This window comes from Haematobia irritans, chromosome 5, assembly GCF_050003625.1.
Source record: "Haematobia irritans isolate KBUSLIRL chromosome 5, ASM5000362v1, whole genome shotgun sequence".
Taxonomy (NCBI): Eukaryota; Metazoa; Arthropoda; class Insecta; order Diptera; family Muscidae; genus Haematobia; species Haematobia irritans.
The window spans coordinates 23,917,053-23,935,491 of NC_134401.1; the positions used below are offsets into that span (position 1 = coordinate 23,917,053).

The 18,439-nt window shown below is 28.8% G+C and overlaps 4 protein-coding genes across 4 annotated transcripts; 3 read left to right on the top strand and 1 right to left on the bottom strand.

Annotated features, from left to right (window-relative positions):
* Positions 1–517: 517 nt before the first annotated feature.
* LOC142238580 (alpha-tocopherol transfer protein-like) lies at positions 518–4,754 on the top strand. Its single transcript, XM_075310272.1, has 3 exons — positions 518–892; positions 961–1,333; positions 4,446–4,754. Exons 1-3 carry the CDS (start codon positions 591–593, stop codon positions 4,701–4,703), a joined length of 933 nt encoding a protein of 310 aa, XP_075166387.1. The 5' UTR covers positions 518–590; the 3' UTR covers positions 4,704–4,754.
* Positions 4,755–6,078: 1,324 nt separating this feature from the next.
* On the top strand, positions 6,079–9,618 carry LOC142238584 (alpha-tocopherol transfer protein-like). Its single transcript, XM_075310276.1, has 3 exons — positions 6,079–6,420; positions 8,887–9,259; positions 9,326–9,618. Exons 1-3 carry the CDS (start codon positions 6,125–6,127, stop codon positions 9,581–9,583), a joined length of 927 nt encoding a protein of 308 aa, XP_075166391.1. The 5' UTR covers positions 6,079–6,124; the 3' UTR covers positions 9,584–9,618.
* A 2,647-nt stretch (positions 9,619–12,265) lies between these two features.
* Positions 12,266–14,871, bottom strand: hook (hook microtubule tethering protein). The gene has a single exon (XM_075310264.1). The coding sequence runs from the start codon at positions 14,640–14,642 to the stop codon at positions 12,642–12,644; it is 2,001 nt and encodes a 666-aa protein (XP_075166379.1). The 5' UTR covers positions 14,643–14,871; the 3' UTR covers positions 12,266–12,641.
* Positions 14,872–15,640: 769 nt separating this feature from the next.
* Positions 15,641–16,869, top strand: LOC142238583 (alpha-tocopherol transfer protein-like). Its single transcript, XM_075310275.1, has 3 exons — positions 15,641–16,026; positions 16,088–16,460; positions 16,525–16,869. The coding sequence occupies exons 1-3, from the start codon at positions 15,731–15,733 to the stop codon at positions 16,780–16,782; spliced, it is 927 nt and encodes a 308-aa protein (XP_075166390.1). The 5' UTR covers positions 15,641–15,730; the 3' UTR covers positions 16,783–16,869.
* Positions 16,870–18,439: the final 1,570 nt, after the last annotated feature.

Sequence of the window (18,439 nt, forward strand, 5' to 3'; positions counted from 1 at the left end):
GAGTACTACCAAAATGTTATCAAAAAATTGGAAGGTCGTTATAATCGTTGTATCGCTCTTGAAGGGAACTATGTTGAATAATAAAAACCAATTTTGACAAAAAAAAAATGTGTTTTTCATTGTTAGACCGGGGACTTATCAGATTTGTTTTTAGATCGAAGGATATGGTTGACTAACTTAATGAAAATATGCTTCGGGAGGCGCAGCAGGCCGGATTACGCTTTAAATTAAATTAAAAATTAATTGGATCAATTAATTTCGTGATTGAAGACAAAAAATATTTTTTTTGTGTGTAAATATACTATAATATCTAATCAGATATTGCAGCAGATCCAATAATATCTGGTCAGATCCACCAATTTTTATATGGCATGTTATTATTATATGGGTGTCGGGTGTTTCTCTGGTCATTATTACGCTTCGTTTCTTATCTGTGCCATTCACTAAACATAAATATTTTTTGGTAATGGTATACGATTAGATATCCATAGTACAATGCCAACTATGTTGGCATTTTGCATTAGAATAGGATGGACTGACATTCATTGAAAATTACTTGAAGCGTCCACATTCCATTCGTTTTTAGAAATATGGCAAATATTCGTCCATTACCTCCGGGTTTGCAAAAAGTTGCCATTGAAGAGCTTAATGAGGATCCCGCAAGAGTTGCAGATGATATTCAAGCCCTAAAAACATGGATCGAACAACAACCTCATCTAAGAGCCAGAACAGATGATCAATTTTTGGTAGCATTTTTACGTGGTTGTAAATACAGTTTGGAAAAGGCCAAATCGAAAATTGACAAATACTATATGTTGCGATCAAAATTTCCCGATTTATTTTCATTGCGTGATATTGATGATCCCAAAGTACGGGAAATTATTAAATTAGGGTAAGAAAAGTGATTTTATTTTCTTGGAAATAAAATTTGTCAAGAGTATAAACATTTTTTTTTCTAAGTGTGGGTATGATGTTGCCGACACCTTTAAACGAAACTGGACCGAGAATTATGTTGATCCGCAATGGTTGTTATGATCCCAATAAATACACAATGTTCGATATAATGCGTGTGGGTCAAGCCTTCAATGAAATTCTAATGTGGGAAGATGATTTTGCCATTATCAATGGGTTTGTCCACATTGGCGATTTGAAAGATTGGACAAAGCAACATTTCTTTCAAGTCACACCAAGTTTAATGAAGAAAATGACTGTGTACTCGGAGGAAGCTATGCCCTTAAGACCTAAGTCAGCACATATGATAAATGCTCCATCAATATTTGAATCCATTTTCAATATGATGAAACCAATGATGTCGGAAAAACAAGTTAATAGGGTAAGTATTTTTAGACAAGTAAAGAAAGTCGGATGGGGCTCATTGTATTATAGCCTTCAACACATTGTTGACCAAAATTATTGATACCATCTCAAATCCTTTAAAGGTCTATATTCCCATATGCCTGAATTTGAATGTGAACCGATGTTGGTTGTTGGATACCATATACTAACATCACGTACCAAGTTTCAACCGAATCGGATGAATTTTGCTGTTCCAAGGGGCTCCGGAGGTCAAATCTGGGGATCGGTTTATATGTGGGGCTATATATAATTATGGACCGATTTCGACCACTTTTTGCATGGGTGTTTGAAGCCATATATTAACACCACGTAACAAAATTCAACCGGATCGGATGAAATTTTCTGCTCTTAGAGGCTCCGCAAGCCAAATCTGGGGATCGGTTTATATGGGGCTATATATAATTATGGACCGATGTGGACCAATTCTTGCATGGTTGTTAAAGACCATATACTAACACCATGTACCAAATTTCAGCCGGATCGGATGAAATTTGCTTCTCTTAGAGGCTCCGAAAGCCAAATCGGGGGATCGGTTTATATGGGGGCTATATATAATTATGGACCGATGTGGACCAATTTTTGCATGGTTGTTAGAGACCATATACTAAAATCATGTACCAAATTTCAGCCGGATCGGATGAAATTTGCTTCTGTTAGAGGGTCTGCAAGCCAAATTTGGGGGTCCGTTTATATGGGGGCTATACGTAAAAGTGGACCGATATAGCCCATTTGCAATACCATCCGACCTACATCAATAACAACTACTTGTGCCAAGTTTCAAGTCGATAGCTTGTTTCGTTCGGAAGTTAGCGTGATTTCAACAGACGGATGGACGGACAGACGGACGTACGGACGGACAAACGGACATGCTCAGATCGACTCAGAATTTCACCACGACCCAGAATATATATATACTTTATGGGGTCTTAGAGCAATATTTCGATGTGTTACAAACGGAATGACAAAGTTAATATACCCCCATCCTATGGTGGAGGGTATAACAAATAAGGAATGTCTGAAGACAAATGTATTACACCTACATTTCGATAAAATCTCAATCCCTTCTAATTTGTTGAGTGCTTTATATAATCTGATCCGATTTGAACAATATTTTGTCAGACTTCTACTTTTGTCTACTTCTACAGACAAATGCCTTGGGCACAGAGTGTCGCAGGGCATAAATATGAGAAATATTTCTAAATTTTTAAGCAACTTCGCAAAAATGCACTTATGACTCATCAGTCGGTAGATATGTATTAAAGGTATAGGAAAATTTGAGTCATTTTTACAAGTTTTCGACTTAGCAGTGAGCATCAGTAAGAAATAAACATTTGATTAAGTTTTCTATAGAAATAAAATATTGACAAAATTTTCTATACACTGAAAAAACAGTGTACCCACCAGGAAGAAAAATTTCGGTTAGTTTTAGAAAATTTTAAATATTTTTACAAAATTTTAACTAAACAGTATAACAAACGCTGGCATCACGCCGATGTCATAAAAATAAGTAAATATTTTTCTACAAATTCAAGAAAATTTATTAGACTTAATTAAGTTTTTGCACTTGTTTAAAAAAATTTTGTAGTTTGAAGGAACAAATTGGAGTTCAAAATTGCAAGAATGTCTTTAGTGACATACGAAGTTCATGATGAACGCATTTGTAGTAAAATTTACAAATTTAAAGAAATATTGAACTATTTTGTGGAAGACACGAATTTAGTTAATCTTTATCCTTCTTTTGTGTATATTTTTTTCCTCGTTTTAAGTTAATTTAACTAACGTACACAAAAAATTATTAGAGTAGAGGAAACTTTCTCCAAACATAATAATACCATGAACTAAACGAAAGTTAAATTGGCTTTAGTGACCTAGAGAGTTCACTTTTTTTTGAGTGTACAAATAAAAATTTGACAACATTTTCTATAGAAATAAAAGTCTAATAAAATTTTCTGTATAAATAAAAGTCTAGTAAAATTTTCTGTAGAAATAAAATTTTGACAAAATTTTCTGTAGAAATAAAATTTTGACAAAATTTTCTATAGAAATAAAATTTTGACAAACTTTTTTTTATAGAAATAAAATTTTGCAAAACTTTTTTTTGAAATAAAAATTTGACAAAATTTTCTATAGAATAAACTTTTGACAAAATTTTCTATAGAAATAAAATTTTCTATAGAAATAAAATTTTGACAAAGTTTTCTATAGGAATAAAATTTTGGCAAAATTTTCTATAGAAATAAAATGTCGACAAAATTTTCTGTAGAAATAAAATTTTGATAAAATTTTCTATAGGAATAACATTTTCTATAGAAATACAATTTTGATAAAATTTTCTATAGAAATAAACTTTTGACAAAATTTTCTATAGAAATAAATTTAAAAAAAAAATTAAATTTTGACAAAATTTTCTATAGGAATAAAATTTTCACAAAATTTTCTATAGAAATAAAATTTTGCCAAATTTTCTATAGAAATAAAATTTTGATAAAATTTTCAACAGAAATAAAAGTTTGGTAAAATTGTCTATAGAAATAAAATTTTGATAAAATTTTCAACAGAAATAAAAGTTTGGTAAAATTTTCTATAGAAATAAAATTTTGACAAAATTTTCTATAGAAATAAAATTTTGACAAAATTTTCTTAGAAATAAAATTTTGAAAAAAAAAAATTCTACAGAAATAAAAATTTGATAACATTTTCTATAGAAATAAAAATTTGTTAAAATTTTCTATAGAAATAAAATTTTGACAAAATTTTCTATAGTAATAAAATTTTGACAAAATTTTCTATAGAAATAAAATTTTGACAAAATTTTCTATAGAAATGAAATTTTGATAAAATTTTCTATAGAAATAAAATTTTGACAAAATTTTCTATAGAAATTAAATTTTGACAAAATTTTCTATAGAAATAAAATTTTGACAAAATTTTCTATAGAAATAACATTTCGCCAACATTTTTCTCTATTGGTTAAGCTATCCTCGTAGGTTAGTCAAAGCAATAATATTAACATACATATTTATAATATTTCCCTTTCACAATTGTTTATTTGAGCTTTATTTATACAATATTTTGAATTTCTTTTATAGATGGTTATATATTCGTCAAACTTGGATAAGTTCTATGAAAAAGTTCCTTTAAAATATTTACCCAAAGAATATGGTGGCGAGAACGGTTCTATACCTGAGATTATTGCAGAGTGGGAAAAGAAGTTTTTGGAATACCGTGATTATTTTAAAGAAGACTCTAAATATGGAACCGATGAACATTTACGTCCAGGAAAACCTATCGATTTTGAAAATCTCTTTGGCTTAGAGGGTTCATTCCGTAAACTTAATGTAGATTAGAGAATATGTATTAAATATGAAAACAATAATAAAATTCCCCACAACCAAGAAGTACTTTGTGCGGTCTGGGACCAATATTTCGTTGAGTTACAAATGAAGTTCGTATACCACGCTCCTTATGGTTGGGGGTATAAAAAGGGGACAAGATAACCCACCCTAATTTCGACTGTTATACAATTGAGGCAGTGTCCTGCTCGACGTGTGTTCTAACTCGGCCTTTACCTTCCCTCATCTGCAGGACCGTCATGCTACTGATGGTGCGCATAGGGTTAAGGTCCATTGGTGTGGAGAAAGTGTAGCGAAACTCAGTAAATATATGAGATCCTGAACAAAGCCAGTACCAAAAATCGCTGCAGGACACTTAGACGACGAAGGCAATAAGTAGAAAATGAGGATGGCAAATGGGGTAATTGTTTTGAAAATCAATATCAATGGAGTTAAGACATCGTCATGTAGGTGTTATTTTTTTAGAATTAGCTTTGTTTTGGTTAATATAATAAATAGAGACGTCATTGCCCTGATAAATCTCCAAGACTGTATATGACGAATTTACTTCATACTCCGTACAAAATATTTGCGGTCAGAATTTGTATTTATTATTTTTTATTATTTATTTATTTTTTAACTATGGCGATCAATTTATTTACAATTATTTCATATTTACATCAAATTATTTTCTTGTAATTTTATAAGAGTTTGTAATTTATTATAAATTTCCCGCACCACTGTGAGTTTATAAAATCTTATTATTTCCGAATTTTTTTTCAATTACATTTATAATAGGAATTTTTTTTTTTATTTCATTAAAATTTATTTATAATATTTTTATTAAAAATGTCGATTCAATTATTTTCTTTAGTGACTTTAAATTTGATAAAAGTTAATTGTTTAATTGACTTTTCAACACAAATCAACATTTTATTCTAATTGGAAATAGTTTGGTGCTATTTTTCGGTGTAGAAATTGTTAAAATGTCTTCAATGCTATACGAAGTTATTTGTATAAACCTTTTTAATTTAATGTTCATGAACTAGAAGAAAGTCTATAGAAATTTTCATTGACATTTTTCTAAGGAAGCAATTTCTATACCAATTAATCAATTAAATTATGAAATTTAAATATTTAATTGTTGAACAAATTAGTTCACCTTTTTTAGGAGGTCGGTCATTGACTACATATTAACAAAACACTTGCCAAATAAATATCAACGTGATCACCCAAAATGTTCTAATCTTATCAATTATACGCTTGTAAACAATTTTTCTGGCCAAAATAGAATTTTATATGATTATTCTTCTATAAATTGATATCGTCGATAATTTTAATAAATGAACTTTTTCATGGTGACTAGGTGTAGTCCGGTTTACTAGTCTTAGTATTAATCAAACGGTTCTAAGCAACATTCCTTCCTATCTGTGATCATGGTACGACCATTGCCACCATCCTTGCAAAAAATTGCCACAGAAGAACTCCATGAAGATCCTGCCAGAGTAGCCGATGATATACAGGCTTTAAAAACATGGATAAGTCAACAGCCTCATCTAAGGGCTCGCACAGATGATCAATTCCTATTGGCATTTTTGCGTGGCTGTAAATACAGTATGGAAAAAACCAAATCGAAAATTGATAAATATTTCATGTTAAGATCGAAATTCCCCGAATTATTTTCCCTGAGAGACATTGATGATCCAAAAATTCGGGAAATTTTAAGGCTAGGGTAAGAAATAAACAGTGACTTATAATACAGAAGGCTACACACAGAGAAAAGTTAATAACATTAATGCTCAAATCAATAGCATTCGGTATGAATAATGAACAAACCAAGTTAGTGCGACGTGATAGACAAATGGTGCCTTTGGCAAATATGAATAGGACCATTCCCAGTTTCGATTTAGTGATGTCCGTCTGTCTGTGAACAAATTCAATTTTGACACAAGTATATGCTTTGCCACAGAATCGATTCCTATTGATTTTGGTGTAAATCGGTGCATATTCAGATATAACTGTCATTTTACTAAAGACCTACCAAACAAAAAATTTTATTAAAAAACAAAAAAAAATTATATTTCTATAGAAAGTTTTGTCAAAATTTTATTTCATTATGTCAAAATTTTATTTCTATAGAAAATTTTGTGAAAATTTTATTTCTTAGAAAATTTTGTCAACATTTTATTTCTATAGAATATGTTGTCAAAATTTTATTTCTAAGAAGTTTTTGTCAAAATTTTATTTCTAAGAAGATTTTGTCAAAATTTTATTTCTATAGAAAATTTTGTCAAAATTTTATTTCTGTAGAAAATTTTGCTAGAATTTTATTTTTATAGAAAATTTTGCTAGAATTTTATTTCTATAGAAATTTTTTCAAAATTTTATTTCTATAGAAAATTATGTCAAAATTTTATTTCTTTAGAACATTTTGTCAAAATTTTATTTCTATAGAAAGTTTTGTCAAAATTTTATTTCTATAGAAAATTTTGTCATAATTTTATTTCTATAGAAAATTTTGTCAAAATTTTATTTGTATAGAAACTTTTGTCAAAATTTTATTTGTATAGAAAATTTTGTCAAAATTTTTATTTCTATAGAAAATTTTGTCAAAATTTTATTTCTAGAGAAAATTTTGTCAAAATTTTATTTCTCGAGAAAATTTTGTCAAAATTTTATTTCTATAGAAAATTTTGTCAAAATTTTATTTATATAGAATATTTTACCAAAATTTTATTACTATAGAAAATTTTACAAAAATTTTATTTCTAAAGAAAATTTTGCTAAAATTTTATTTCTAAAGAAAATTTTGTCAAAATTTTATTTCTAGAGAAAATTTTGTCAAAATTTTATTTCTAGAGAAAATTTTGTCAAAATTTTATTTCTAAGGAAAATTTTGTCAAAATTTTATTTCTATAGAAAATTTTGTCAAAATTTTATTTATATAGAACATTTTGCCAAAATTTTATTACTATAGAAAATTTTACCAAAATTTTATTTCTAAAGAAAATTTTTCCAAAATTTTATTTTTAAAAAATTTTTGCTAAAATGTTATTTCTATAGAAAATTTTGTCAAAATTGTATTTCTATAGAAAATTTTGTCAAAAATTTTACTTCTATAGAAAATTTTATCAAAATTTTATTTTTATAGAAAATTTTATCAAAATTTTATTTTTATAGAAAATTTTGTCAAAATTTTATTTCGTTAGAACATTTTGTCAAAATTTTATTTCTATAGAAAATTTTGACAAAAATTTTATTTCTATAGAAAATTTTGTTAAAATTTTATTTCTATAGAAAATTTTGTCAAAATTTTATTTCTAGAGAAAATTTTGTCAACATTTTATTATATAGAAAATTTTGTCAAAATTTTATTTCTAATAAAAAGTTGTGAATTTTATTTCTATAGAAAATTTTGTCAACATTTTATTTCTAATAAAAAGTTGTGAATTTTATTTCTATAGAAAATTTTGTCAACATTTTATTTCTATAGAAAATTTTGTCAACGTTTTATTTCTATAGAAAGTTTTGTCAAAATTTTATTTCTATAGAAAATTTTGTCAAAAATTTATTTCTATAGAAAGTTTTGTCAAAATTTTATTTCTATAGAAAGTTTTGTCAACATTTTAATTCTATAGAAATTTTTGTTTTTATAGAAAATTTTGTCAAAATTTTGCCAAAATTTTATTTCTAAAGAAAATTTTGCTAAAATTTTATTTCTATAGAAAATTTTGCCAAAATTTTATTTCTAAAGAAATTTTAGCTAAAATTTTATTTCTATAGAAAATTTTGTCAAAATTTTATTTCTATTCAAAAGTTGTGAAGTACCTATTAGTTGGAGAGGAATAATTTGCAAAATCTACAAAAACCTAAATGATTCTACCAAACAGTAAAAAATCTGCTATTTTTTGTAGAAATCTACCAACTGTGGCAACCGTGACTTTGACCCATTTTCAACGGGACTTTATTACAATTCACTTGATTTTTACACAGAGATTCTATATTGTGGTAAAACTCTTTGTGTGCACTAAAATTAAACTATAATTAAAAAATAATGAATGCCCAAATTCTCAACAATATGTACACATCTTAATTTTACTATTTTTTTTATTATTTGGGGTTTAATGTATCATAGCTTTAAATTGAATAATAAATTAAAAATTATATTTATAACAATTCATATAAACTTTCCTTGTAGTGTTCTTGTAGTACTGCCAACACCAGTCAACGAAACAGGTCCCCGTATTATGCTCGTTCGTAACGGCTGTTATGATCCCGAAAAATATAATTTTGCCGATATGATGCGCGTATTTCAGGCATTGAATGAAATTCTCCTGTGGGAGGATGATTATGCTATTGTGAATGGTTTTGTCCACATTGCTGATCTTAAAGATTGGTCGAAGAAACATTTCTTTCAAATAACACCGGGGTTAATGAAAAAAATGACCGTCTACTCGGAAGAAGCCATGCCCTTGAGACCTAAAGCTTCGCATATGATTAACGCACCATCGATATTTGAATCGCTATTTAATATGGTAAAACCAATGATGTCTGAGAAACAACTCAATAGGGTAAGAATTAATATTTTTCGGAATTTGTAATGCATACAAGTCTAAATTAACAAATTTCACTTACAGATGATTATCTATGGCGCCAATCTAGATAAATTCTATGAAAAAGTTCCTCTAAAATATTTACCCAAGGAATATGGAGGTGAAAATAGTTCTATTCAAGAAATCATTGATGCATGGGAAAAGAAATTTTTCGAATATCGTGATTACTTTAAGGATGATGCCAAATATGGCACAGATGAGCATTTGAGACCGGGAAAACCTATAGATTTTGAAAATCTCTTTGGTATGGAAGGTTCGTTCCGTAAATTGAATGTAGATTAATTTAATAAAATATATAAAAGCGATATCCCCTACAACTTTTAGATTTTTTGTGGGCACAAAGTAAAATATGCTAAACCAGTAAAATGTGTGATGAATAATATTTGGCTTAGAAGCAAAAATTGATTAGTATAAAAAATTGTCTCCGACGAAATGAATATAGCCTGTTTTCCGAACATCCTCTTGGGCCTCTGCCAAAAATAGCCACTACTAAAATTTGAATGAAATTTTACCACAAGCCTACCAAATTTAGAAATCCCAAATAATATTTCTATAGAAAAATTTTGTCAAAATTTTATTTCTATAGGAAATTTTGTCAAAATTTTATTTCTACAGAATATTTTGTAAATTTTTTTCTATAGAAAATTTTACCAATTTTTTTCTATAGAAAATTTTGTTAAAATTCTATTTCTATAGAAAACTGTCAAAATTTTGTTTCTATAAAAAATTTTGTGACAAAAATTTTATTTCTATAGAAAATTTTATTTGTACAGAAATTTTTGTCAAAATTTTATTTTTATAGAAAATTTTGTCAAAATTTTATTTCTATAGAAAATTTTGCAAAATTGTATTTTAATAGAAAATTTTGTCAAAATTTTATTTCTATAGAAAATTTTGTCAAAATTTTATTTCTATAGGAAATTTTGTCAAAATTTTATTTCTATAGAAAATTTTGTCAAAATTGTATTTCTATAGAAAGTTTGTCAATTTTTTTTCTTAGAAAATTTTACCAATTTTTTTTTCTGTAGAAAATTTTGTCAAAACTTTATTTCTATAGAAAATTTTGTTAAAATTCTATTTCTATAGAAAACTATGTCAAAATTTTGACAAAAATTTTATTTCTATAGAAAATTTTGTCCAAATTTTATTTTTTCTATAAAAAATTTTATTTTTACAGAAATTTTTGTCAAAATTTCCTTTTTATAGAAAATTTTGTCAAAATTTTATTTCTATAGAAAATTTTGCAAACTTGTATTTTAATAGAAAATTTTGTCAAAATTTTATTTCTATAGAAAATTTTGTCAAAATTTTATTTCTATAGAAAGTTTGTCAATTGTTTCTTCTTAGAAAATTTTATCAACTTTTTTCTATAGAAAATTTTGTCAAAACTTTTTTTCTATAGAAAAATTTGTTAAAATTCTATTTCTATAGAAAACTATGTCAAAATTTTCTTTCTATAAAAAATTTTGACAAAAATTTATTTCTATAGAAAATTTTGTTAAAATTTTATTTCTATAGAAAATTTTATAGAAAATTTTGTCAACATTTTATTTTTAAAGAAAATTTTGCAAAATTGTATTTTTATAGAAAATTTTGTAAAAAATTTATTTTTATAGAAAATTTTGTCAAAATTTTATTTTTATAGAAAATTTTGTCTAAATTTTATTTGAAGAGAGAATTTTTCCAAAATTTTTTTTTTCAATAAATCATTTCTCCAAAATTTTATTTCTATAGAGAATTGAAATGCCTCTTAGTTGGAGAGGAATGTTTAGCAAAATCTACCGAAACATCAAGAATTCTACCTATTTTTTATAGAAAATTTTACCAATTTTTTTCCATAGAAAATTTTGTTAAAATTCTATTTCTATAGAAAACTGTCAAAATTTTGTTTCTATAAAATATGTTGACAAAAATTTTATTTCTACAGAAAATTTTATTTGTACAGAAATTTTTGTCAAAATTTTATTTTTATAGTAGATTTTGTCCAAATTTTATTTCTATAGAAAATTTTGTCAAAATTTTATTTCTATAGAAAATTTTGCAAAATTGTATTTTAATAGAAAATTTTGCAAAATTGTATTTTAATAGAAAATTTTGTCAAAATTTTATTTCTATAGGAAATTTTGTCAAAATTTTATTTCTATAGGAAATTTTGTCAAAATTTTATTTCTATAGAAAGTATTGTCAAAATTTTATTTCTATAGAAAGTTTGTCAATTTTTTTTCTTAGAAAATTTTACCAATTTTTTTTTCTATAGAAAAGTTTGTCAAAACTTTTTTTCTATAGAAAATTTTGTTAAAATTCTATTTCTATAGAAAACTATGTCAAAATTTTGTTTATATAAAAAATTTTGACAATAATTTTATTTCTATAGAAAATTTTGTTAGAATTTTATTTCTATAGAAAATTTTATTTTTATAGAAACTTTTGTCAACATTTTATTTTTAAAGAAAATTTGGCAAAATTGTATTTTTAAAGAAGATTTTGTAAAAAATTTATTTTTATAGAAAATTTTGTCAAAATTTTATTTTTATAGAAAATTTTGTCAAAATTTTATTTTTTATAGAAAATTTTGTCAAAAATTTATTTCTATAGAAAATTTTGCAAAATTGTTTTCTATAGAAAATTTTGTCAAAAATTTTTTTTATAGAAAATTTTGTCGAATTTTTATTTTTATAGAAAATTTTGTCAAAAATTTATTTCTATAGAAAATTTTGTCAAAATTTTATTTCTATAGAAAAATTTGTCAAAATTTTTCTAAAATTTTATTTGAAGAGAGAATTTTTCCAAATTTTTTTTTTCAATAAATCATTTGTCCAAAATTTTATTTCTATAAAGAATTGAAATCTACCAAAGCATCAAGAATTTTACCAATTTATGAAGCAGTAAACAATCTATCATGTTTTGGTAGAATTCTACCAACTGTGGCAACTGCGTTTCTAAACGAAAAATAAAATTTTAAAATTAGTTTTTTTTGTGCTAGTTATTATTTTTTATTATTTTTTATAAACATAAATTTTTGTTATGCATAAATACAATACAACATTACATACAAATAGACCTCCAAAACACTCTTATGAACTAATGTTTTTTTTTATATATTTTGGAAAAAAATTTAATATAATAAGATTTTATCTTAAAATATAAGATTGTGGTGAGTAATTAAATCGATATTCTAATATTATTACATATAATATTGTACAAGTCATTATTTTTGGTTGTCCAGGATTACTAATAAAAAAAATAGAAATACTTTCGAGCCATATGTGAACGTATATTACGTTTCTTAAGACCCTATAAATTGTTTAGCGTTGGCGGCAAGCTAAGATTTTTGCAAAATTTATTTACCCTTAACCGCTGCCATAGCTTTTCTTGGACCCGATTGACGTTGACGTGATAGAAACGTTTGACCCGGACCCAAAAGCATAGCTAATTTCGAATCGATTATATCCCTTTGAGAATTTGCACTTAATCTATAGAAAGCAGTAGCCATTAAATTCTCCTCCAACGAAGAAAACTCCTGCTTTTTGTAGTCAGCTATCTCTTGCATATTTTCCAATAAAGTAGCCTCCGAAGCATTTATACCACGAGGGTCCATATTTTTAATGATATCCTTTGCCCTTTCAACGCATTTGCGATATTTGGTATCAAGACTCAATAACTCTTGTTCCCTTGTCGCCAAAGTGGTCTCCAGTTGTGTTATTTTACCTTGTAAAGCAGCAGTTTGACTGATGTACTCATCCAGTTGCATAGCTTTTTGTTCATTGAGATCAACAAAATGTTTCATTTGTTTGGAAATATCAGTTGCCTTGGTAGTGCCGTCATCGTTGGCCGATGCTGCATGAGTTAGTGACATAATTCTCTCAGTGGCTGCTTTCAATTGTTCTCGTAAATTAGTATTACGTTTATTGGCATCATCGAGTAATTGCATTAAAGCCGTCTGGCCACCTTGACCCTCACGTAATGCCTTGTTCTCCAGTTCAAGCCTTCTAAGACGTTCAGTGATAGCCGTTGGTTGTAATTCCTTGGACATTGCTGTAGCTACATCTTCAGAGCTATTCGATAATTGACCACATTTCAATTCATCCAAGGCCTCTCTTAAGTTGTCTCTTTCTTTGGCCAACCCCTCCTTTGCTTGTTGCAAAGAAAATATAGTCTCCTCCATGGTTTTACTTTCGAACTCTAGCTTCAGATTGTTACTCATTTCTTTGTCCAATTTCATATGGAGATCTTGAACTTCCTTCTTGTATTGCTCTATCTGGCCCCTTAGGGTGGCACATTTTTTGGCATCTTCCTCAAATTGCACATTCTGTTGCAAATACTCTGCACTTCTCTCATCCAAAAGTTTAAGTTGTTTCTTCAAATCCGTGTAGTCTTCCAATTTTTTCTTATATGTCTTTACTTGGGTTTCACAAACTTTTAGCTTCTCATTTGTCTCTCTTAAGACATCAATTTCATCCTTCAACTTTAGGAATTCGGTAGCAGTTTTGTTCAACTCTTCTATGCGTTGCTGTAATACTTGGATTTCGGTTTCCTGTTGTTGTGATTTTAGCCTTAAGTCTTCCCGACTTGTTTCCGATTGCATAAGCTCCTCCTTGAGTTCATCCAATTGCTTGCGCATATCAAGGTATCTGGTTGATCCCGCCATTACTGGACCCAGTGACACACCATCATCACCGATTGTAGAAGCAGTTTCTAGTTTTCTAATATCTTCTTGAAGTTTAGCCACTTCAGCAGTTAAATTTGCCTTTTCTTCTACCAGGAGGACATTTTTCTTTTCCAAATCAAAACACTTCTGTGCCAATCTGTCCCTTTCCTCTTGTAATATTTTACTGTCGAAATTTACAATACTCAAAGGGTTGCGGGACATAGAGGCACCCTGACAAGAGGATTCGAGGTCTTGCAAAGCTTTCATTATATTAGCTTGCAGAGATTCTTCCAACAGCATAATGTCTCTAATGTAATCTTGTTTCGTGGCACAATTGACGGCACAGCCCAATATAAGCTGTAGCAATCGCTCCAATTCGGTAGCATCATGTTTCTCTGCAATGCGCATTGTGTCTGGCCTTGGAAATTCAGCTAGCGAATAATTCAAAACATCGGTGTAGTAGTCATACAATGCTTCGACTACCTTCTTTAAGTTGCTCATTTTTAGACGCCAGTTGACTCCAACATCGGCCTTTATTTTGGATAGCCATACAGCTGTAAATGTCTCCGGGGAAAATTGATGAAGAGCTTGGGCCAAAGCAACCCCATCAGATAATTCTTCAGCATTGGAATGCGGGGCTGATAATTTGAGGGTCTGAAACCAATCTATTAAACTCTGACACATATCGCCCATTTCAACTCTTGTGAGACCTTTCCTTCAAAGATATGATGCAATTGTGGACATTTACTACCAAACCACTCTAGTTATATGCTTGTATTTGATGCGCCTAAGTCGTATATATGAGATTAAGATAGTTCGAATTATCTTTTCCAAGCGGAAATATGTCCCAATAAAAATAATAACACCCAAAATAAAAGAAAACAATACAATTGAAGTGAAAGTAGAATTTGTCACTTTGACATATGATCACCCAATGCTGCCAACCTATATTATGACATTTTAAGGAACATGCTTTTATGGGGTTGTGTGACATACACTGTCTGGCAAAACAAACTACAATTAATGAGAGAACAATTTGGCCTAATAGCACCAAACAATGTTATCGGCTGACGATTTTTGGCCTGTCGGCACATCACGACTGAAATGTAGATGCCAGTCAATCAATACACATTTCCTTCAAAAAAAAATGAATTTTTCATACAAACTAATTCAATACGTTTTATATTAATTTATCAAAATTTTGCACAACAGATATTAATATAATATACATTTGATTTTAGGGTTGGTCGTACGATTTAAGGTTGAGTTATGTTAAATATGATAATATTAAATAATATTAAAAAGGCAAAGTAGACTTAGAACCAGAAGAAATATAATTATCAAAAAAAAAAAAAAATGGGACGATATAAACCTTTCAACTTACATTTTATAGTTCAAATGGTTCCTGAAAATCAAAAATTACTGATTACCACTATCACCAGTGTTTTTTTTTGTCTAAGAGTGTATTTTGAGTTCATGACGATTTCCAAAACTCTCTTTTTTTGATTTAAATCTTCTTAACAAAAACAAAAATTATCAATGTTGTCCACATAAAATAGAGGTTTCTGCATTATTTTAACTAACAATGCCTATCTTATCTGGAAAGTCTATTTATGTTCAAGTAGAATGGTCAAAAGGTTTTCAATTGCCTTATCAATATTAGTATCCATATCAAAATGTGGTGAGTAACTAAATATTGTTTAAAAGAGCTAGTAGCGAACCAAACCTATTTGGTCTCGCGTCTCTTGGGTAATCTTTACGACTCGGTAAAAACAAAAAACATGGTTCGACCACTGCCGCCGTCTCTGCAAGATATTGCCGTCAAGGAACTTAATGAGGATCCTTCACGCGTTGCAGACGATATAGAAGCATTGAAGACATGGATTAACCAACAACCACATCTTAGAGCTCGTACAGAAGATCAGTTTTTGCTATCATTTCTGCGTGGCTCGAAGTACAGTTTGGAGAAGGCTAAATCGAAAATTGACAAATATTACACCTTGAGATCGAAATATCCCGAACTGTTTTCTTTGAGAGATGTGGACAACCCAAAAATTCATGAGATTATTAAATTGGGGTACATTTACATAAATATATTTTAATGAGTGATTGTATGGAAAATTTTTTATTTATAATAGAATTGGATTAGTATTACCCACGCCTTTGAATGAAAACGGACAACGAATATTGCTTATCAGAAATGGTTGTTACGAACCAAACAAATGTAATTTTGCTGACATAATGCGTGTTGCGCAGGCCTGTAATGAAATTCTCATGTGGGAAGATGATTATGCGATAGTTAATGGCTTCGTTCATGTTATGGATTTAAAAGGTTGGACCAAAGAGCATTTCTTTCAAGTAACTCCAAGTCTAATGAAGAAAATGGCAGTATACTCGGAAGATGCTATGCCTCTTCGATTAAAATCTTCACATTGCATAAACGCACCATCTATTTTTGAGTCAGTATTCAATATGCTGAAACCCATGATGTCGGAAAAACAAGTTAATAGAGTAAGTTCTAAAATTTTGGGATAACATATCAGTCATCCTAAATAAATATTTTAATTATTTCCAGATGGTTATCTATGGTTCCAATAGTGAAAAGCTGTACTCAACAGTACCCCAAAAATATCTACCTAAGGAATATGGTGGAGAAAATGGCTCAATTCCAGATATTATAGCTCATTGGGAAAAGAAATTTTTAGAGTATCGCGATTATTTCGTGGATGATGCTAAATACGGTACTGACGAACACTTGAGACCAGGAAAGCCAATCGATTTTGAAAATCTCTTTGGTATGGAGGGTTCATTCCGAAAACTTAATGTTGACTAAACTTAATGGGATGATACATTTATTTATATATAAAAAGGTAACAAGTAAAATGATCGCAAATAAAATTTTGTATAAAGTCAACTTAAATTCACGTTTTTAACTAAACTTCAATTCGTTAAATTAAAAAAAGAAATAGAAATATAACCTTTTGTGACCCTTAGCTAGTCGATAAAAATTCACTTTTCAAATATATTTAACTTTCAAATCTAGCTGCCATAGTTTTTCATATTTAATTTTTAATTTCAATTTTTGAATTTTTCATTTTTTACATTGTAAAGGGTGATTTGTTAAGAGCTTGATAACTTTTTTTTAAAAAAAAAAACGCATAAAATTTGCAAAATCTCATCGGTTCTTTATTTGAAACGTTAGATTGGTCCATGACATTTACTTTTTGAAGATAATTTCATTTAAATGTTGACCGCGGCTGCGTCTTAGGTGGTCCATTCGGAAAGTCCAATTTTGGGCAACTTTTTCGAGCATTTCGGCCGGAATAGCCCGAATTTCTTCGGAAATGTTGTCTTCCAAAGCTGGAATAGTTGCTGGCTTATTTCTGTAGACTTTAGACTTGACGTAGCCCCACAAAAAATAGTCTAAAGGCGTCAAATCGCATGATCTTGGTGGCCAACTTACCGGTCGATTTCTTGAGATGAATTGTTCTCCGAAGTTTTCCCTCAAAATGGCCATAGAATCGCGAGCTGTGTGGCATGTAGCGCCATCTTGTTGAAACCACATGTCAACCAAGTTCAGTTCTTCCATTTTTGGCAACAAAAAGTTTGTTAGCATCGAACGATAGCGATCGCCATTCACCGTAACGTTGCGTCCAACAGCATCTTTGAAAAAATACGGTCCAATGATTCCACCAGCGTACAAACCACACCAAACAGTGCATTTTTCGGGATGCATGGGCAGTTCTTGAACGGCTTCTGGTTGCTCTTCACTCCAAATGCGGCAATTTTGCTTATTTACGTAGCCATTCAACCAGAAATGAGCCTCATCGCTGAACAAAATTTGTCGATAAAAAAGCGGATTTTCTGCCAACTGATTTTGGTAATAAAATTCAATGATTTGCAAGCGTTGCTCGTTAGTAAGTCTATTCATGATGAAATGTCAAAGCATACTGAGCATCTTTCTCTTTGACACCATGTCTGAAATCCCACGTGATCTGTCAAATACTAATGCATGAAAATCCTAACCTCAAAAGAATCACCCTTTATTAGGCATGGCAAATTTGTTTTTGCATTATATAGATTTTTTGAATTTCACTTGAAAGAAAATAATATTTGTTTAGTCAAGTTAGCTTTGATTTCTGTAATCTTTTTTTCATTCGTGTTCTGATACTGAAAATAAAGGAGTTGTTTTTTTGTTTTTTATAAAAAATTAATTGTCGTGTGTTTTAATTGAAATATTTTCTACTAACCACTACAAATTGGTGACCTCTAAAATTTTGCGTGACAGATGAGTTTCTACTATAATTTTATTCGTGCAATAGTGCCACCTTTGATTTTTTGACACAAATCCCACATCTTGGCCACATCATAACATAACATATAAGCCTTGATCATTAATCAGGAAAGAATGAAATAGGCACAACAGAACTCAATGTGCGGGCTATAGGTTGACTTACGTTACCATTAAATTTAATACTGCTTCATATCAA